The sequence below is a fragment of the Rhinoraja longicauda genome, chromosome 16 (genome assembly GCF_053455715.1).
Source record: "Rhinoraja longicauda isolate Sanriku21f chromosome 16, sRhiLon1.1, whole genome shotgun sequence".
NCBI classification, from domain to species: domain Eukaryota; kingdom Metazoa; phylum Chordata; class Chondrichthyes; order Rajiformes; family Arhynchobatidae; genus Rhinoraja; species Rhinoraja longicauda.
In genome coordinates this window covers 41,792,642-41,814,397 of record NC_135968.1, presented here as the reverse complement: position 1 = coordinate 41,814,397, position 21,756 = coordinate 41,792,642, and the positions used below count along the sequence as shown (strand labels likewise).

Here is a 21,756-nt window from a genome sequence, read left to right as displayed (position 1 = left end):
CTCTGACACCTGTGCTAATCAAGTATCTATCTATCTAAGCCTTAAAAATATCCACTGACTTGGCCTCCACAGCCTTCTGTGGCAACGAATTCCACAGATTCACCACCTTTTGACTCGAGAAATTTCTCCTAATCGCCCTCCTAAAAGAACGCCCTTTAATTCTGAGGCTATGACTGATCCTAGACTCTCCCACTAGTGGAAACATCCTTTCCACATCCACTCTATCCAAGCCGTTCACTATTCTGTGCGTTTCAATGAGGTCCCCCCCCTCATTCTTCTAAACTCCAGCGAGTACAGGCCCAGTGCTGACAAATGCCGATCAGAGGTTAACCTACTAGAGATTGCTGCAAACCTAGAACCTGCCTCAGTCACTTGTTCTTAAATAAAGTGTAGAATTATTGTGCTGCAATCTACTTTAAACCCAGGATTTCGACTTTCCAGGGATCCATCATATAAGATCTCTGCTCTTTTTCCATTTCGCTCATACTAATGATCTTTCCTGGGGATTGGAGAAGGTGCTTGGAGGTTCCAAGGGGGTGAGGGAGGCTTTGAGGGAATATGGCAGCACCTGGAGTGAACTTAATAACCAGATCACACAAGTTCATATCATTTGGACAGGAGGATATTGAGGGTTCCATTGAAAAACAGCTCAGTCATTATTACAATCGTATTTTTATATTTGAACTTCACCGCACATTAGTGTCTTGTCTGGAGTTGTGGAACCGCATGTATATAAATAACAGTGGTTGTCATTAACCTTACCACAACTTTGTACACAGAAATGGCCTAATGTTTAGAGGATATTACAAATCTGTCCTTCATAAATTAGTAAGCAAATTCATAACACACTGTACACTGACAAACTGCCGCCGACATCTGTTTAAGAAAAATGCCTTTCAATAATTGCCAATGAACGGGAAAGCAATGTTGCAGGTATAATGCAAAAATTTTGGCATGAATGGGAGGAATGTCATTGTGAAGCAATTAATGCTGCAAACATGGTATAAGTCTAACATGTGGTTAAAAGGTCAGTCAGTGGATAATAATGAGACAACTGTTATAATGTGGGAAACAGTGGGACAATGCAACCTTTTGTGCTAAGCATATGTTTTCCATATGTAACACCATATAAAATCATGATGCTGTAATTCTTGTTCCCTTAATTACAGGTTTTGTTGAACTATGAACCTGAAGGGATATAAATACTTGGCATCTGTCCCAAGCATAGCACAGCACCTCAGTTTTGGAGTATCGGTCAGCTTTTAAATGAATGGAATACTTAATCTGAGCTATGACGTGAACTTAAAAATCAACATTGGCAAATGCTGAATGCATTGGCAGACTCAAACTGAGGCAAAACCCTCAGGGATTACAAAAGTAATGGTGAGAGGAGAAACAGAAGCTATTGCTGGGAATACATTGGCTGCAGTCACTTAAAAAGGCCCTGCATTCATATACTACCCTTCACAATGTCACAGAATTGACCGCAACCAATAAAGGACTTATTTTAAAAAAAGACTGACAATGCTGGAGTAACTCAACGGGTCAGGCATAATCTCTGGAGATCATGGATTGGTGACGTTACAGGTGAATGTGAAGGTTGAGGAAAGTATATAGGTGAAGGGAATGAGGGTAGACGAAAGGAGTTGTTGTTGATTAGTTATCTAAAATTGGAGAATTCAATAGACAATAGGCAATAGGTGCAGGAGTAGGTCATTCAGCCCTTCGAGCCAATGTTCATATCATTGGGATATAAGCTACCCAAGGAGAATACGAGGTGCTGTTCCTCCAGTTTGCATGTGGCCTCACTCTGGCAGTGGAGGAGGCCTGGGACAGAAAGGTCAGTGTGGGAATGGGAAGGGGAGTTAATATAGTCAGCAACTGGGAGATCCAACAGGCCCGAGCATAGTGCAGGCGAGGGTTTTACCAAGCACATGCACATTGCCAAAATCTGCTGGATCTCAGTCTGAAGGAGGGTTCTGACCTGAAACATTGCCTATCCATGTTCACTCGACATGCTGCCTAATATACTGAGCTACTCCAGCACTTTGTATCTTTTTTTGTACACCAGCATCTGCAGTTTGTTGTGTCTAGAAAATACTTTTAAAATCTTGTCTCCGTCAAAAATAGAAAGAATAACTATTTCAGCCAAAGCAGGATCCCGCAGATAGCAATGTAATAATGATTGGGTGCACTGTTTTTGAAATGTTGATTTTAATTAAGATAATTTCTTTGCTCATGTTCAAGATCAGTGGTGGAGCACAGTGGCACAGCGGTAGTGTTGCTGCCTTATGGCGCCAGAGACCCTAGTTCAATCCTGACTACGTGTGCCGTCTCGTCTGTATGGAGTTTGTAAGTTCTCAATGAGACCTGAGTGAGTTTTGTCCCAGATCTCCGGTTTCTTCCCATACTCCAAAGACGTACAGGTTTGTAGGCTAATTGGCTTGGGAAAATTGAAAATTGTCCCTACTGTGTGTAGGATAGTGTTAGTGTGTGGGGATCGATGTTCGACGTGGACTTGGTGGGCCGAAGGGCCTGTTTCCATGCTATAATTCTAAACTAAACTAAACTAAAAAACTAAACTAAACAGTGCCATCCAATGGTCCATGTCTACTTGAGGGAGCAGTCAGGGCATCCATTTGACATCTCAATCAAAAGACAGCACTTCTGAGAAAGTAGCACGACTGCAATCTTTCACTGGTCTTTTGAGTTGGACTTCAGACAAGTGTCCCCAATGTGTGGTTGACAACTGACATGTGCCAGATGAAATACCTGAAGTGAATCTACTTCAGAGGAGTCCTGTACCTCAGGCTACGGAGGAACAATCTGCAATAATCAGTTGTGGTCACTAACATGGAAAAAGGCATTCATGAGTTTTGCATAAGTATTTTCAAGTTCTTTGAGAAGAGTGGGAGGTAGAATGAAAGGGCTGAAGTACAGAGTTTTGGACAAAGTGGACACACAGCTGGAAGTTGACCACACAAAATCACAGAAGCATAGAATAGTTACAGCAAAAAGGAAGACCATTCAGCCTATCGGGTCCATACCAACTCATTGTGAAGGCCATCCAGCCAGTCCAATTTCCATGCTTTCTTTCCAGGCCGCATCTCTGGTGAGAAGGAATGGGTGACGTTTCGGGTCGAGACAACTTCTTCAGACTGAAGAAGGGTCTCGACCCGAAACGTCACACATTCCTTCTCACCAGAGATGCCGCCTGTCCCGCTGAATTACTCCAGCTTTTTTGTCTACCTTCGGTTTAAACCAGCATCTGCAGTTCCTTCCTACAAATCATTTAGTACATTTGTTTGCGCCTTCACAAAACCTTTCACATCTTTCCTAAAACTGGACACAGTATTCCAAGTATAGCCACACTAAAGTTTTATAAAGATCCATAATGAATTCCTTGCCCTTGTATACACCGATCAGCCAAAACATTATGACCACTGACAGGCAAAGCGAATAACATTGATAATCTTGTTACAATGGCACCTGTCAAGGGGTGGGATATATTAGGCAGCAAGTGAACAGTCAGTTCTTGAAGTTGATGTGTTGGATGCAGGAGAAATGGGCAGGAGTAAAGACCTGAGTGACTTTGACAAGGGCCAAATTGTTATGGCCAGACGACTGGGTCAGAGCATCTCTGAAACGGCAAAGCTTGTGGGGTGCTTCTGGTCAGCAGTGGTGAGTACCTACCGACTAGGATTGCCAACTATCTCACTCCCAAATATGGGACAAGGTTACGTCACCGCCCCTCACCCTACGTGACCTCACCCAGCCAGCGGTTAAATTTTACACCGAGTTAGCCCAAACCTGTGCATTTAAATCCGGGATTTTAAGATCTCACTGATTATTACTGTATTTTGTTGTGATTTCTGGGAGCCCCTAACGGAGGTTGCAAAGCAACCCGCCTCCCGGCCCGGGCGACCTCCATTGGTGGAGGGGGAGCACGAGGCTGCTGGCTGGGTGAGGTCATGAGGGGCGCAGGGTGGTGATGTCACGCTTTGTCCCTTATTTGAGAGTGAGGAAGTTGGCAACCCTACTAATACGGGACAAACCAATTTAGCCCAAAATACGGGATGTCCCTGCTAATACTACTACTGACAGTGGTCCGAGGAGGGACAAACCACAAACCGATAGGGTGTTGAGCACCCAAGGCTCATCAGTGCGCGAGGGCAACGAAGGCTATCCTGTCTGGTCCGAACCAACAGAAGGTCTACTGTGGCACAAGTCACAGAAAATGTTAATGGTGGTCACGGGAGGAATGTGTCACAATACACAGTGCATCGCACCCTGCTGCGTATGGGGCTGCACACGGAGGATCAACAGCATATCAGGCAGGTGGTCATAATGCTTTGGCTCATCAGGTCATAATGTTTTGACTGATGGGTGTCGATAAAGCCCAGGATTCTGTATGCTTTTTAAATAGTTTTGCAACATGCCCTCCCATGTTCAATAAATAAAACACATGCCCACAATCTTATGTCACGTCTATTTATTTTAGCATCATGCCATTTAGCTTACTTTGCCTTCTGTCATTCTTCTATTAAAATGTAAACATCACGTTCCTCAGCTTTAAATTTCATCTGCTAATTCTATCAGCCCCTCTTTAATTGTCTTGAAGCCCACTGCTAACCCTCCTTATAGTTCACTGCACATCCATGCTTATGCCATCTGCTAATTTGTAAATTGTACCCTACATCCAGGCTCTAGTTATATTATAGTTGACCCTGGGGGACTTCACTGTCCATTTACTTTTTGACAAAAAAAAACTTTCACTACTACAATATTTTTTATTATTAAGCCAATTTTTAATCATGCCACAGCAACCCCTTTTAATTCCATGGCTTTCAGTTGTGAAGCTAAGTCTATTACATGATAATTTATGAATCAAGTACTAAAAGTCCATGAACACCTTGTCAACACAATTCTCTTAATGTATTAGACACAAAATGCTGGAGTAACTCAGCGGGGCAGGCAACATCTCTGAAGAGAAGGAATGGGTGACGTTTCCGGTCGAGACCCTTCTTCAGACTGAGACTCAGGGGAGAGGGAGCTACGGAGATATGGAATGGTAAGGTGAGAAAACGAGAGATCAAAAGAGACAATGCTCGAGGAGAATTTTTAACTGAGTGGAAGGTGACAACGTGGCATACAATCAGTAAAATGTAATCAGGAGGACAGTGAAACTAGTTGGAGAACTAGGATGGGGGTGGGACGGAGTGATGGAGAGAGAGGGAAAGCAAGGGTTACTTAAAAGTTAGAGAAATAAAGATTCACACCGCTGGGCTGTAAGCTGCCCAAGCAAAATATGAGGTGCTGTTCCTCCAATTTGCAATGGGCCTCCTCCACTATCAGAGCGAGGCCCATTGCAAATTGGACAGAGAGTGTCAGTATGGGAATGGGAGGGGGAGTTAAAGTATTTAGTAATGTATTCCAACATATTTAGGGTTCTGTAAGGACAGCAAATGACTCTATGTCTCCATGACTAACACTTCCTCAAAATCCTTTCCAAGGACCTAATGAACATCTCGTGAATTGGGAGTGTTGGTTGCATTCCTCCAGGGCTTCCTCTTGCAGTGATCAGTGAGTTCTGCTTGCCATTAATTAGGATTGTGTAGAAGTTGCGAAATATTAATAATCTAGAGATGGCCAGGGCCAAGGTCAGGAACCTGGGCTGAGATTTTTCTTTTGTGGGAATCTCCCGGTGGCTGAGCACTTCAACTCCCCCTCCCATTCCCAGTGCCTCCTCCAGTGCCATAGTGAGTCCCACCGGAAATTGGAGGAACAGCACCTCATATTTCGCCTGGGCAGCTTGCAGCCCAGCGGAATGAACATTGACTTCCAACTTTAGATAGTTCCTCTGTCCCTCTCTTCCCCTCCCCCTTCCCAGATCTCCCACTGTCTTCCTGTTTCCACCTATATCCTTCCTTTGTCCCGCCCCCCTGACATCAGTCTGAAGAAGGGTCTCGACCCGAAACATCACCCATTCCTTCTCTCCTGAGATGCTGAGATCTGCGGCACGGTGGCGCAGTGGTAGAGTTGCTGCCTTACAGCGAATGCAGCGCCGGAGACTCAGGTTCGATCCTGATTACGGGCGCCGTCTGTACGGAGTTTATACGTTCTCCCCGTGACCTGCGTGGGTTTTCTCCGAGATCTTCGGTTTCCTCCCACACTCCAAAGACGTACAGGTATGTAGGTTAATTGACTGGGTAAATGTAAAAATTGTCCCTAGTGTGTGTAGGATAGTGTTAATGTGCGGGGATTGCTGGGCGGCGCGGACTCGGTGGGCCAAAGGGCCTGTTTTCGCGCTGTATCTCTAAATCTAAAATTAAATGCTGCCTGACCTGCTGAGTTACTCCAGCATTTTGTGAATAAATACTTTCGATTTGTACCAGCATCTGCAGTTATTTTCTTACACTTTCTTTTGTGGGATATCATGATTATCTTCACAAATAACCTTGCGCGTTATTTGTTTTTATGTGAGTTCCCAAGTGTTTGAGTAGGTAGGTTAAGGTCAAAGCTACATTAATGTATGGTCTGTATGGCAACCCAAGCAAGGGTGTACTGAACACGACCCGGATGTGTGCCTGGAGCAAGGGTTTGGGTTAGGAACACCGGGGGTTGGGCACATAAGTAGGTTTGCAGCCGGAGCATATGTCAGGAGGTTGATAGATGTGCTGATAACCCTGCTGTTTACAACTTCAGGCTTTACTGCTTGCTACCAGCTGTCGTGGATGGTGAGAAAAGTCAGAAGCTGGTCAATCTCCTCACTGTAAGGAAGTAATGAATTAAAAGCAAACCACACAAGATGAAACTGCAGACTGAAAATATATAAGCCGAATTATACAAAGAAGTTGTTTTATCTATGGAGGGGTTCATACTGTTACACATTGTATCCTAATGTCCCCGGAGGCATCTGTATTTTTCCGTGCCCATGGGAAATCCATATCCCTTGCGGATCGTGAGAATTTAATTTGCCTATTTAAACTACAAGGACTTGTCAATATGATTGGAAACGTTTAAATGGGACACATCCTCGTAAAGGATGGCAGCCTGGCAAAATATTTTGTTTGAAATGGAGATGGTAATATCACTTGAGCAAGTGTCACGGTGCCCGAAAATTGTTGGTTCATTGGGCCAAAGGTATGACACCTATTCACATGCTCCAAATATTAGGAAGATTAGGTTGAGGAATTCTACGCATGCAAAATGGTTGAGCCAAATCTGGCAAATGAATAATGAGTCCATTTTGTGGATCGTGTGAACGACGAAACAAAAGTGGTCTGGAAACAGTTACTTGAAGCCAAATCATTGTGAGGTGAATGGGAGGCATTGCTGGTGGGTGAAGGAGAGGTTGCAGGTCAAGTACCTTCCTGGAAAAATTATGGGTGACATAGATAGCGCAGACAGTCAGAACCTTCTTCCCAGTGTGAAATAACCCACCGAATCTCTGTGGTGCAAGAAAGATTCAATAAAAATACTTGATATGGACAGATCCAGGGATTGTTTCGAACTTAGAGTTTAGAGATACAACAGGGGAAACAGGCCCTTCGGCCCACAGAAACTGCACAACTAGAAGGTGAGAGGGGCAAAGTTTAATGGAGGTGTGAAAGGGCAATTTTTTTTACACAGAGTGCAGTGGGGGCCTGGAACGCATTGACGGGGTTGGTGGTGGAGGAAGATACGATAGTGGCGTTTAAGAGGCTTTTAGAAAGGCACATGGAAGTGCAGGGAATAGAGGGATATGGATCATGTACGGGCAGATGAGGTCAGTTTAACTTAGACAATAGACAATAGACAATAGGTGCAGGAGTAGGCCATTCAGCCCTTCGAGCCAGCACCGCCATTCAATGCGATCATGGCTGATCACTCTCAATCAGTACCCCGTTCCTGCCTTCTCCCCATACCCCCTCACTCCGCTATCCTTAAGAGCTCTATCCAGCTCTCTCTTGAAAGCATCCAACGAACTGGCCTCCACTGCCTTCTGAGGCAGAGAATTCCACACCTTCACCACTCTCTGACTGAAAAAGTTCTTCCTCATCTCCGTTCTAAATGGCCTACCCCTTATTCTTAAACTGTGGCCCCTTGTTCTGGACTCCCCCAACATTGGGAACATGTTTCCTGCCTCTAATGTGTCCAATCCCCTAATTATCTTATATGTTTCAATAAGATCCCCCCTCATCCTTCTAAATTCCAGTGTATACAAGCCCAATCGTTCCAGCCTTTCAACATACGACAGTCCCGCCATTCCGGGAATTAACCTAGTGAACCTACGCTGCACGCCCTCCATAGCAAGAATATCCTTCCTCAAATTTGGAGACCAAAACTGCACACAGTACTCCAGGTGCGGTCTCACCAGGGCCCGGTACAACTGTAGAAGGACCTCTTTGCTCCTATACTCAACTCCTCTTGTTACGAAGGCCAACATTCCATTGGCATCATGTTAGGCACAAACAGTGTGAGCTGAAAGGCCCATTCCGATGCTGTACTGTTCTATGTTCTATGAAATAGTGTGGCTCTATCTATCATTCTTCAGTTTTCTGTTCGAAGATTGCAAGATTCCTGTTACCTCTGTTTAAAAAGGAGAAAGCGATTGGCCAAATTCTAAGAATGACATATGCTTTGATCCCACCATTTCCCTTTTCTCTAGTGTTTTTCGATCCTGCTAACAACACAGAGACCACAGGAGTAAATAACACTCCAAGTGTGGTCCAACCAAGGTTCTAAGTGGCTTCAGCTTCACTTCTACATTTTACAATTCTACCTCTGCTGAAATGAACCTCTGAACTTCACAACTTAGTGAGTTCAGATTTTAAAGAGTTAAGACTATTCTGATATATATTTTAAACAAACAATAATAGTGCAAAGATATTTAGTTTCTGTTCTTTCTAACTGCACTGCTACTTTCAGTGATTTGCAGTTGCATGAGGAGATTTCTTCATTGTGAGACCATGGCTGTGCAAGTCCTACTAATGAGAGAATGGTCTTTCTTGATAGAAGTGTGATGGTAGCAAATGACTTATCAGAGGGATCAGATCAATGATTTATCAGAAATATTAAAGGTCAGAATAGTGAAAGAAATAAGCAGGATAGAGAGACTAGTGGACTGTACACTAGAATTGTGACATGGACAGCTTCACAGATTGTTCAGAATTTGAGATACAGCATGGAATTAACCCCTTTGGCGCCGACCAGCGATCCCACTGCACTAACACTATCCGACACACTGGGGACAACTTACAATTTTACCAAAGCCAAAAACCAGTGGAGATTACGACCCACTCTACATCAATGGGGTCTGCGTGGAAAGGGTACCAGCTTTCAGGTTCCTGGGTACGCACATCGCAGAGGATCTCACCTGGTCTACCAACACCATCACCACAGTAAAGAAGGCACAGCAGAGACTCCACTTCCTGAGGATCCTCAGGAAAACCAACCTGCAGGAGAAGCTCATGTTGTCCTTCTATCGCTGCTCCATCGAGAGTGTGCTGGCATACTGTATAACCACATGGTATGCCAGCTGCTCAGAAAAGGACAGGAAGGCCCTTCAGAGGGTCATCACGACGGCCCAGAAAATCATCGGCTGCTCACTGCCCTCCCTGGAGCACCTGTTCAGCCTGCGCTGCCTCAGTAGAGCAGGCAAAATAATAAAAGATCCATCCCACCCCGGCCACCGTCTGTTTGTTCATCTGCCCTCTGGTCGACGTTTCAGGTCAATCAAATCCCGAACAAACAGACTTAAGAACAGTTTTTACCCCAGGGCCATACGAGAACTGAACACTACCTGTGCACTAGGCAACACCGTTAAAAAATCTTGTACTTAATTTAATTGTATTTATGTATTTATTTGTTTTTGCATTTATTGCATATATGTTTGTACGCACCGTCAGGATTGGCTGTTTTTTAATTTCGTTGTACTCGTTGCAATGACAATAAATGAATATTATTATTATTATTATTATTATTAACCTACAAACCTGTACGTCTTTGGAGTGTGGGAGGAAACCGGAGCACCCGGAAAAAACCCCATGCAGTCACAGGGAGAACGTACAAGCTCCGTACAGACAGCACACATAGTCAGGATCTAACCGGGGTCTCTGGCGCTGCACGCCAGCAATTCTACTGCTGTGCCACCGTGCCACCGAAGCTTGTTCGACAATTCCTGACTGATCCTTTAGGAGCTTTGCTTGCAAAAAGTGGGCTGGAGTACATTCTCATTCATATTTTCTTCAATCCCACAAACAACCTTGATGAGTTGAACAAAACGAACCCGGGGGCAAATTCTTTTGCATACATCACTCAATTAATTCAAACTCTGCAATATGCACAATGTAGGGATTGTGCCAATTCTCCCGTGGCCAGTAGCTGTTGCCAAACTCCTGTTGTACAAGCTTCATGGTGTAATTACGCATGTTATATTCCTTGTAACTACATATAGTCTGAGAGGATGCTCTATTGGTCAAAAATCTGAAATGTGGGGTGGAATAGAATCAGTTTTCATATTTAGCAATGTTGCTGTGGACAGATTAGCAAATAATATTTTATTCAAGAAAGATTCAATAAAAATACTTGATATGGACAGATCCAGGGATTGTTTCGAACTTAGAGTTTAGAGATACAACGTGGAAACAGGCCCTTCGGCCCACAGAGTCCGCACCAACCAGCAATCCCCCTACACCCGTCTTTTCTTCTTTTCATGTTCTGAATGGTTATTAAAGTGAACTTAGAAGGAATATTTAAAATATTGAAAGTAAATACTTGTAAATGCTTTATAAGAACATTCCATACATATGTAACCTTGGCTGAATTCAAATACCAAACGGCAGAAATGTTTAGAAAATAGTGCACAGTCCAAGAATTCAATCTGGAGTTTCAGAGTTCCAAGATTTTTTTTATTTTCCTCTCTTCCTTCACTTATTTCATATTTCATATTTCATATTTCATATATATACAGCCGGAAACAGGCCTTTTCACCTCAGTCAACATGACTAAAGGGAATATTTTATGACATTTAATTCTAAAAACATGTCCATGTCAACCGTACAAAATTACTTCTGCCCTTGAAGTTAACTCCCTCAAATAAAATTCATTTTAAATGTTGGGATACAAAAACAGACTTTTAAACAGGTGCTAAAGTCTTTCAAGTTAAAAAAAAAGGAAAATGCTTTTGACACACAAGCTGTGAAACTCAAGACAGTTCACATTCTTTCATACATGTGCGTGCTGTTAATCCCTTCGACAAGGTTGTGAGCATTTGAAGATTAGTGATTAATGCATCCCCAACTCCCTTAATATTAGTAAACTAAAATACTTTACCTGTTCTGGAAAACTTAATATGAACATTAGAAATCATTAAAGACCTGTGCTGAATCAGAATCTTGTCTGGAATCACCATCAAACAAACTATTATTTTATCCGAAAGCACATCTTATGTTGTTCGATTCACTCTCAATGTGTCATTAAATAAAAATAATAGGATCAACGCCTATTTTGAGAGTAACAATGTAACTTTCCTCGTATGTTTTTGTTACTTCTCAATTATTCAGCCCGAATCCCTAACCACAACTAGGTCGGAAATCAATGAACTAATGAGACAAGTAATTCAAATAGAATGAGTACTTACAATTGCCTCAGCGCTGAAAGCCCAAAGAAAGCCCCAGGCTCAATGTTGCTAATCAAGTTATTCTTCAAATCCCTAGAGGAAAGGAGAATGAAAAAATAATTACAGATTGACGAGCTGTTTTTCTTTAACTTAATGAATGAAATATGATCATTGGAATTAAATGTTGCGTGTTTGGTTTCGCAGCGATGGTGAAGATTGTGTCCTGCAACTTCCTTATAAACCCACATAAAAACAAGTTTACATAGAGTTCAAATATCTGCAAAACAATAAGTAGTTGAACATTTTCAATGCAGCAACTAATTTGGTGCATTGTACCAGAGATAAGCATTTCATTTTCGAATGCACTTGATAAGCAAATAATTCAGGTGGAAGGCAAACCAATAAAAACAAAATCTGAGCAATCCTAATTCTCACCTAATGCAGGGTACCAATGTTCCACAAATGGGATTGACTATGTGCTCACCTACACACTCGTATAAGTAATGTGTGCACCTTTGATGGATTAGGTTGCCTTGGGATGGATTCCTGCAGGGACAATTATGAGATAAAACATTGCTTTGTAGCACAACAGGCTGTTATAGATCAGGAGAAGGGGAGATCTTGCCTGATGAACCTGTTGGAATTCTTTGAGGAAGTAAATAACAGGATAGACAAAGGAGAGTCAGTGGATGTTGTTTACCTCAATTTTCAGAAGACCTTTGATAAGGTGCCAAACGTGAGGCTGCTGAAGAAGATGAAAGGCCATGGTATTAGAGGGAAGATACCAGCATGGATAGCAGGCTGGCTGGATGGCAGAAGGCAAAGTGTGGCAATAAAGGGGGCTTTTCTGGTTGGCTGCCAGTGACTAATGGTATTTCGCAGGGGTCCGTGGTGGGGCTGTCACGTTGTATATCAATGATTTTGATGAGGGAATTGAAGGCTTTATGGCCAAGTTTGCAGATGGTGCAAAGCCAGGTAGTGTAGAGAAAGCAGGGACTCTGCAGAAAGACTTTGACAGGTGTGGGGGCGGGCAAAGAAGTGGCAGATGAAATATAGTGTAGCAAAGTATGGAGTCGTGCATTTTCCTAGTAGGAATAAAGGCGTAGACTATTTTCTAAATGGGGAGAGGATTCAGAAATCGGAGGTGCAAAGAGACTTGGGAGTGCAGGATTCCCAAAAGGTGAATTTGCAAGTTAAATTGGTAGTAAGAAAGACATACAGGTATGTAATGCTGAGGCTTTATAAGGCACTGGTCACACCACATTTGGAGTAATGTAAGCAGTTTTGGCCCCTTATCCGAGGAAGGATGTGCTGGCGTTGAAGAGAGTCCAGAGGAGGTTTACGAGAAAGATCCGGGGATGATTGGGTTAATGTAGGGAAAGGGAAGTAGTTCTGTATAGCAAGGATGTGGAGAGGATGTTTCCACTAGTGGGAGAATCTAGAACCAGAGGGCATATCCTCAGAATAAAAGGACGTAACTTTAGAAAGGAGACGGGGATGAATGTCTTTAGTTAGAGGGTGGTGAATCTGTGGAATTCGTTGCCACCGATGGCTGAGGAGGCCAAGTCAATGGGTATTTTTAAGGCAAAGATTGACAGATACTTGATTAATAAAGATGTTAAGGGTTATGTAGAGAAGGCAAGAGAATGGGGTTGAGGGGGAAAATAGATCAGCCGTAATTGTATGGCAGAGAAGGGCCGAATGAAACCATCTATGACTCTACGACTATAAGATCGTACAATTTTCCCGTATTTGGTCCATATCCTTCTCAACCATGTGCCTGTCCAAATGTCTTTCAAATGTTGTTATTGTAACTGCCTCCACTACTTCCTCTGGCACCTCGTTCCATACACCCTCTATCCTCAAAGCCAAAAATTTGCCATTTTCCTAAATATGATGGCATTTATGGTGGCACGGTGGTGCAGCGGTAGAGTTGCTGCCTTACAGCGAATGCAGCGCCGGAGACTCAGGTTCCATCCTCACTACGGGCGCCATCTGTACGGAGTTTCCCCGTGACCTGCGTGGGTTTTTTCCGAGATCTTCGGTTTCCTCTCACACTCCAAAGACGTACAGGTTTGTAGGTTAATTGGCTGGGCAAATGTAAACAATTGTCCCTAGTGGGTGTAGGATAGTGTTAATGTGCGGGGATCGCTGGGCGGCACGGACCCGGTGGGCCGAAGAGCCTGTTTCTGCGCAGTATCTCTAAATCTAAAAATATCTAAAAATCAACAACAACAAAAAATGTCAGATTGCTATTAAATCTTTCATAACCCACTATCCATGCCCAGGTGATTTTATACATCTCTATAATGTCTCCCCTCAATCAAGGTTCGATCCTGACTATGGGCGCCATCTGTACGGAGTTTATACGTTCTCCCCGTGATCTGCATGGGTTTTCTCCGAGATCTTCGGTTTCCTCCCACACTCCAAAGACGTACAGATATGTAGGTTAATTGGCTGGGCAAATGTAAAAATTGTCCCGAGTGGGTGTAGGACTAGCGTTAGTTTGCGGGGATCGCTGGGCTATTGGAATTGCTTGCTAATGGAATTGCTGACTTTCCTTTCTAATACTGGTGTCACAATGTTAAATAAAGGTGACATCTTCAACAAAAATATGAATTTTGTGACTAAAGTATATTTGTAAACCAGACCTTCGCTTAAATTGTTACAGGAATAACAACAAGTTAGCGGGACGGCCTGATGGCATACTTTACTCTTGGAAATTACATTAATAATGCTCTCATGTTTTTGTTTGTAGTCGGCAGTGAAGGTTCCCTTATTGATAGAATAAGCCCTCTCCACTTCTCTCACTTAGAGCCTTTCACTTCACATGGGGTTTCTACAGGACACTCAAAACTAACAACAGATTTTTTTTAAAGTATACATCTGGAAGGTGATATATTTGTTAACATACTGAAAAACTCACAAATACTATTTTCTAAATGGAATATACACCGATCAGCCTAAACCAAAGATACTAGAGGAGCAAGATAGACCACTCCTTCGAAATCACCTATACTGAAGTGTAGTACACAAAGCAGCCATTTTAGTAGGCAAAACCCGGCATCCGTTATGGCTCTCGCAGTGAAATCAGTGTTTTGGGGGAACAGTATGTGTGATGATACCATAAAAATGCAGAATATATCTCATCTATCAATTCATAGATTTTTGTTATTTTCCTTTTTAAATGTTTCTGCAAGTTTCTGCCTACTAAAATGGCGGCATGACATACTACGGTTTTTAGGGTCGAATGGTCTATCTTGCTCTGCTCTATTATCTTTGGCCTAAACATTATGACCACTGACAGACGGAGTGAATAACATTGATTATCTTGTTACAATGGCACCTGTCAAGGGGTGGGATATATTAGGCAGCAAGTGAACAGTCAGTTCTTGAAGTTGATGTGTTGGATGCAGGAGAAATGGGCAGGAGTAAAGACCTGATCGACTTTGACAAGGGCAAAATTGTTAAGGCCAGATGACTGGGTCAGAGCATCTCTGAAACTGCAAGGCTTGTGGGGTGCTCCCGGTCAGCAGTGGTGAGTACCTACCGACAGTGGTCCGAGGAGGGACAAACCACAAATCGGCGACAGGGTGTTGGGCGCCCAAGGCTCATCGATGCACGAGGGCAACAAAGGCTATCCCGTCTGGTCCAAACCGACAGAAGGTCTACTGTGGCGCAAGTCACAGAAAATTTTAATGGTGGTCACTGGAGGAATGTGTCACAATACACAGTGCATCGCACCCTGCTGCGTATGGGGCTGCACACGGAGGACCAACAGCACATATTATGCAGGTAGTCATAATGTTTTGGCTTATCAGTGTATGAAGCTAGTCAACAGCAATGAGATTGCATCATAAAGCAATGTATATGAGTTATTAAATTGCTTTTTCTGCAACTTTAATACCAGTTAGCATCTTTTCAACAATACTTCCACAAAAGCAGCAGGAAGCATTTCAGTAAAAATGTAGATTGCACACACCTATCATTCCACAGTTAAGTTCAAGATTTTTGTTCTTTCGCATTAACCTATCTATGCTGAATGTGCTAATTTACTGCTTGGATACATTTGTGTGTGTTCCTATGCCATCTTTTGTACACTACAGATATTATATGCAAAACTCATTCTATAGCCAAATCTGTTCTAAATTGGAAACAACATATTGAGATTGTGAAGGATGTCTTGTTTGACATCAACATATCCACAGATGACAATGTACAGTAAGTATATGACTGGAGCCATCTACCATGTCTGTTGCACATCTGACAGAGTACTTGTTCATCAGATTGATTCCTGGGATGGCAGGACTTTCATATGAAGAAAGACTGGATAGACTCGGCTTGTACTTGCTGGAATTTAGAAGATTGAGGGGGGATCTTATAGAAACGTACAAAATTCTTATGGGGTTGGACAGGCTAGATGCAGGAAGATTGTTCCCGATGGTGGGGAAGTCCAGAACAAGGGGTCACAGTTTAAGGATAAGGGGGAAGTCTTTTAGGACCGAGATGAGAAAGTTTTTTTTCACACAGAGTGGTGAATCTGTGGAATTCTCTGCCACAGAAGGGAGTTGAGGCCAGTTCATTGGCTATATTTAAGAGGGAGTTAGATGTGGCCCTTGTGGCTAAAGGGATCAGGGGGTATGGAGAGAAGGCAGGCACAGGATACTGAGTTGGATGATCAGCCATGATCATATTGAATGGTGGTGCAGGCTAGAAGGGCCGAATGGCCTACTCCTGCACCTATTTTCTATGTTTCTATAATCACACAACTCAAGCAGCCACTAAAACACAAGCAAGTTCTTTCAGACAAATACCATGCAGCATTTGCTTTCTTTTTTCAAATTAGCTGCATTTGGCTAGATTCCAACTGCAATTAATTCTGGACTGAACAGAATTACATTTCCAAAAGTACACAACGGTGTGTAACACACTTTATATATGTGGCTCTGAAACTGCCCAAACAAATTCTATCGCTTACCATTCCAATGGCAGAACATGTGCTGTATGCAGCGCACTGCAAACACAGTACAGAGGAAGAAACAGCACACTGCAAACACAGTACAGAGTCACTGAAAGGAAGCATGCAGGTACAGCAGGCAGTGAAGGAAGCCAATGGAATGTTGGCCTTCATAACAAGAGGAGTTGAGTATAGGAGCAAAGAGGTCCTTCTACAGTTGTACCGGGCCCTGGTGAGACCGCACCTGGAGTACTATGTGCAGTTTTGGTCTCCAAATTTGAGGAAGGATGTTCTTGCTATTGAGGGCGTGCAGCGTAGGTTCACTAGGTTAATTCCCGGAATGGCGGGACTGTCGTATGTTGAAAGGCTGGAGCAATTAGGCTTGTATACACTGGAATTTAGAAGGATGAGGGGGGATCTTATTGAAACATATAAGATAATTAGGAGATTGGACACATTAGAGGCAGGAAACATGTTCCCAATGTTGGGGGAGTCCAGAACAAGGGGCCACAGTTTAAGAATAAGGGGTAGGCGCCTAACGTGGCGGCGCCTAACGGCAGCGGCTGACTAGCAGTCTGTCCGTCTTTTTTTTGTTGTGTGTCGGTGTTGGGATGGTTTTTATATATATTTTTTTGGTTGTGTATGTGTGGGAGGGGGTGGGTGGGGGTGGGGGGTGGGGGGTGGGGGTGGGGGTGGGGGTGGGGGGTGGGGGGGGGGGGGGATTTTCTCTTCCTCACGGCGCGGGGTGCGGCTCGGCTGCGGGGCCTAACATCGCCCGCTGCGGCTCGGCCGCTGGACTTTACATCCCAGTGCAGCTTGGCCGCTGGACTTTACATCCCGGTGCGGCTTGGCCGCTGGACTTTACATCCCGGTGCGGCTTGGCCGCTGGACTTAACAGTGCCCGGTGCAGCTCGGCTGCGGGGCTTAACATCGCCCGGTGCAGCTCGGCTGCGGGGCTTAACATCGCCCGGTGCAGCTCGGCTGCGGGGCTTAACATCGCCCGGTGCAGCTCGGCTGCGGGGCTTAACATCGCCCGGTGCAGCTCGACTGCGGACTTGACATCGCCCGGTGCGGCTCGACCACGGGACTTAGCTGCGCAAGGCTTGGTCGCGGGCCTTTCATCGCCCGGTTCGGCCGCGGGACGTTTCAGCGCCCGGTGCGGGGACTGTGCGGGTCGGTCGGGGACGAGCTGTCTGTCCGTGGGCGTGGGGAAGAGAGTGGAAGTTTTGTTGCCTCCATCACAGTGAGGGGGTGTTTGGAGTCACTGTGATGGACGTTTGTGTTGGGGTCATGTGTCTTGTGTTCTTTTTTTTTCTATGACTGCTATGTAGTTTCGTTCGGTACTTCGGTACCGAACGACAAATAAAGCTCTGTTATACTGTTATAGAACGGAGATGAGGAAGAACTTTTTAAGTCAGAGAGTGGTGAAGGTGTGGAATTCTCTGCCTCAGAAGGCAGTGGAGGCCAGTTCGTTGGATGCTTTCAAGAGAGAGCTGGATAGAGCTCTTAAGGATAGCGGAGTGAGGGGGTATGGGGAGAAGGCAGGAACGGGGTACTGATTGAGAGTGATCAGCCATGATCGCATTGAATGGCGGTGCTGGCTCGAAGGGCTGAATGGCCTACTCCTGCACCTATTGTCTATTGTCTATTGTCTATTGAAATATCAATTCCGTGCCCAAGTGCATCTCACCAGAATTTCCAAGGCAAAGAGGCTAGAAAAATGTTCCCTGACATTTTACACTGTCTTGCCATGTTTTCCTCATATGTCAAAATTTGACTTTCATATTCCAACCTAGGTCTGTAAAGGAGTTACAGGTTATAACATCCGAATTTTAACTTGAAACTCCTTCATTCGAGCAAGAGAAGTAACTTCAGATCCAGGAAAACTTCTCCTAATCTTTGAGTCAACTTTTAATATGCAAAACAAACACTCTGAAGGACAAAATGCACAGTCGCTCATTGGGACTTCCACCGCACTTAGAAAAGCCCAACTGTTTGTGCTAAAACATATCATGTGATAATATAGAGCAAATTAAAACGATTCAATAAAATGATGGCTGACTTTCTTATCACAGCATCCCATTATTGCACTGAGCCCATATGCTTGAATTCCCTTAACACCCAAAACTTACTTTTCTGCACCTTGAATTTACTCACTGACCGAACTTCCAGTTTTCAAAGGAAAGTTGCAGGGGTGGGTATGGAATGGGCTTCCGGTGGAAGTGGTGGAGGCAGGCTCGATTTTATTATTTAAGAGTAAATTGGATAGGTATATGGATAAGAGGGGATTGGAGGGTTATGGTCTGAGAGCAGGTAGATGAGACTAGGTCAGAGAGAGTGGTCGGCATGGACTGGTAGGGCCGAACGGGCCTGTTTCCGTGCTGTAGTTGTTATATGGTTATATGGTTACATGGAAAGTGCCTGGGGAGTGGGTGGTTTGGGTAGGAAGGGATGAGTGGACCAGGGAGTTACGGAGGGAACGGTCTCTGCGGAAACGGGGCTTCCCTTCGTCCATCTTTAGGAAACGGGGCTTTACCTCTTCCATTATAGATGAGGCTCTCACTAGGGCCTCCTCTATATCCCACAGTTCCGCTCTTGCTCCCCCTCCCCCCATTTGTAACAAGGATAGAGTCCCCCTTGTCCTCACCTTCCACCCCATCAGCCAGCGTATACAACAAATTATCCTCCAACATTTCCGTCACCTCCAACGGGACCCCACTACTGGCCACATCTTCCCATCTCCTCCCCTTTCTGCTTTCAGCAGAGACCGTTCCCTCCGTAAATCCCTGGTCCTTTAATCCCCTCCTACCCATACCACCCCCTCAACACTTTCGCTCAGTCCCCCTTAACCAATCTGATCTCCCGGTGGCTGAGCACTTCAACTCCCCCTCCCACTCCAGTCCGACCTTTCTGTCATGGGCCTCCTCCAGTGCCATAGTGAGGCCCACCGCAAATTGGAGGAACAGCACCTCATATTTCACTTGGGCAGCTTACAGCCCAGCGGTATGAACATTGACTTCTCTAACTTTAGATAGCTCCTCTGTCCCTCTCTTCCCCTCCCCCTTCCCAGATCTCCCTCTATCTTCCTGTCTCCACCTATATCCTTTCTTTGTCCTGCCCCCCTGACATCAGTCTGAAGAAGGGTCACGACCCGAAACATCACCCATCCCTTCTCTCTCTCGAGATGCTGCCTGACCTGCTGAGTTACTCCAGCATTTTGTGATACCTTCGAGTATACAAGCCCAGTCACTTCAGTTTTTCAACATATGACAGTCCCACCATCCCAGGAATTGAAGCTCGGAAGTGAGGATTTTCACAGCTAGAGCAATGAAATGAGCATAATCCAGTTGTAATTAAATGCAAAACCCAGAATTAGCCTTTGTTTGCATGTAATTGTAAACTTTGTGTATCGATGAAAGACTTAATGCTTCACAGCTGGGCGGACACCTTTTTGGAGACGGAAGAACATACTGTGAAACATTTCGCAAGCCAAACTGTCGTGGTTACAATCCGATATTAATTAGTTGCCACTCTGAAAATGTGCAATTTCACATTTTTATTCTCTTGCTGATGTCGAGTATTTTTCAAGCACTTAAGATCTGTCAAAAGGCTCAGTGAACTAATTCAGTGCTAGAACTAGAATGATTACTATTATGGCTTTTCCTCGGCCGTGTTTATCAAGATAAGCATTTGCTACTTAGGTGTTATCAGATATCCACACTATAATAAATTATACAAGTTTAACACTTCATTTATGTCTTCTCACAAATAAATCAGCATAAATACATGGTAGACACAAAATGCTGGAGTAACTCAACAGGTCAGGCAGCATCTCGAGAGAGAGAAGGAATGGGTGACGTTTCGGGTCAAGACCCTTCTTCAGTCTGAAGAAGGGGCTCGACCCGAAACGTCACCCATTCCTTCTCTCCTGAGATGCTGCCTGACCCGCTGAGTTACTCCAGCATTTTGTGTCTGCCTTCGATTTAAACCAGCATCTGCAGTTTTTTTTCCTGCGTAAATACATATCAGGGAACGTGTTGATATATATGTATCACAGATGGCTCGAGGACAACCTTGTTTTCACTGTGTTGTGCTGGACTGGCATCTCACTAAACCAAGTTCCATACTACCATGTACCCTCTCCACCCTTCCATGGTGTTGCGCTATATTCCCAGCCACTGATTTCCCCTGACTCTCAGTCCGATGAAGGATCTCGACCCAAAAACGTTACCTATTCCTTTTCTCTAGAGATGCTGAGGGATCCGCTGAGTTACTCCAGCATTGGTGTCTATCTTCCCCTAAGCACCCGATTGGCATTGGTCTTGAATTCCTGAGGTCCCAAACACTCCTCAAATAAAAATGACCCCCCCTCCCCCACTCTCCTTTGATCTTTTAATCTCTCCTGACAATATACCTGACCTCAGGTATAATTAGGCAGACATCATATACCCATGACATTTATCGTGGTTATGACTGAAATGCTTTGCTGCCGTGACCATCTAACCCTCCTATGAAGGAAGGCAATAGTTTAGTTTATTATTGTCACGTTTGCCGAGATACAGTGACACGCTTTTTTGTTGCATGTTATCCAGTCAGCCAAAAGACTACACATGATTACAATGAAGCCATCCACAGTCTACAGATACAGGATAAAGAGAATAAAGAGAATAAGCGGCACGGTGGCGCAGCGGTAGAGTTGCTGCCTTACAGCGAATGCAGCGCCGGAGACTCAGGTTCGATCCCGACTACGGGCGCCGTCTGTGCGGAGTTTGTACGTTCTCCCCGTGACCTGCGTGGGTTTTCTCCGAGATCTTCGGTTTCCTCCCACACTCCAAAGACATACAGGTATGTAGGTTAATTGGCTGGGCAAATGTAAAAATTGTCCCTAGTGTGTTAATGTGCGGGAATCGCTGGGCGGCGCGGACCCGGTGGGCCGAAGGGCCTGTTTCTGCGCTGTATCTCTAAATCTAAAAAAAATGTAACATATAGTGCAGGATAAAATCCAGTCAATTCCGATTAAAGACAGTCCGAGGGTCTCCAATAAGGTAGATGGTAGCTCAGGACCGCTCACTAGTTGGTGATGGGATGGTTCAGTCGCTTGATGATAGCTGGGGAGAAACTGGAGGTGTGTGTATTCACACTTCTGCACCTCGTGCCTTGTGGGAGAGCGGAGAAAAGAGAGTTACTGGGGTGAGAC

The 21,756-nt window shown here is 44.4% G+C and overlaps 1 protein-coding gene across 1 annotated transcript in view; it reads right to left on the bottom strand.

Annotated features, from left to right (window-relative positions):
- adgra1b (adhesion G protein-coupled receptor A1b) overlaps positions 1–21,756 on the bottom strand; it is a 565,267-nt gene that overhangs the window by 358,647 nt on the left and 184,864 nt on the right. Inside the window, exon 3 of the mRNA XM_078413700.1 lies at positions 11,624–11,695. Coding sequence (XP_078269826.1) covers positions 11,624–11,695 — 72 coding nt within the window. The remainder of the gene's footprint in view (positions 1–11,623; positions 11,696–21,756) is intronic.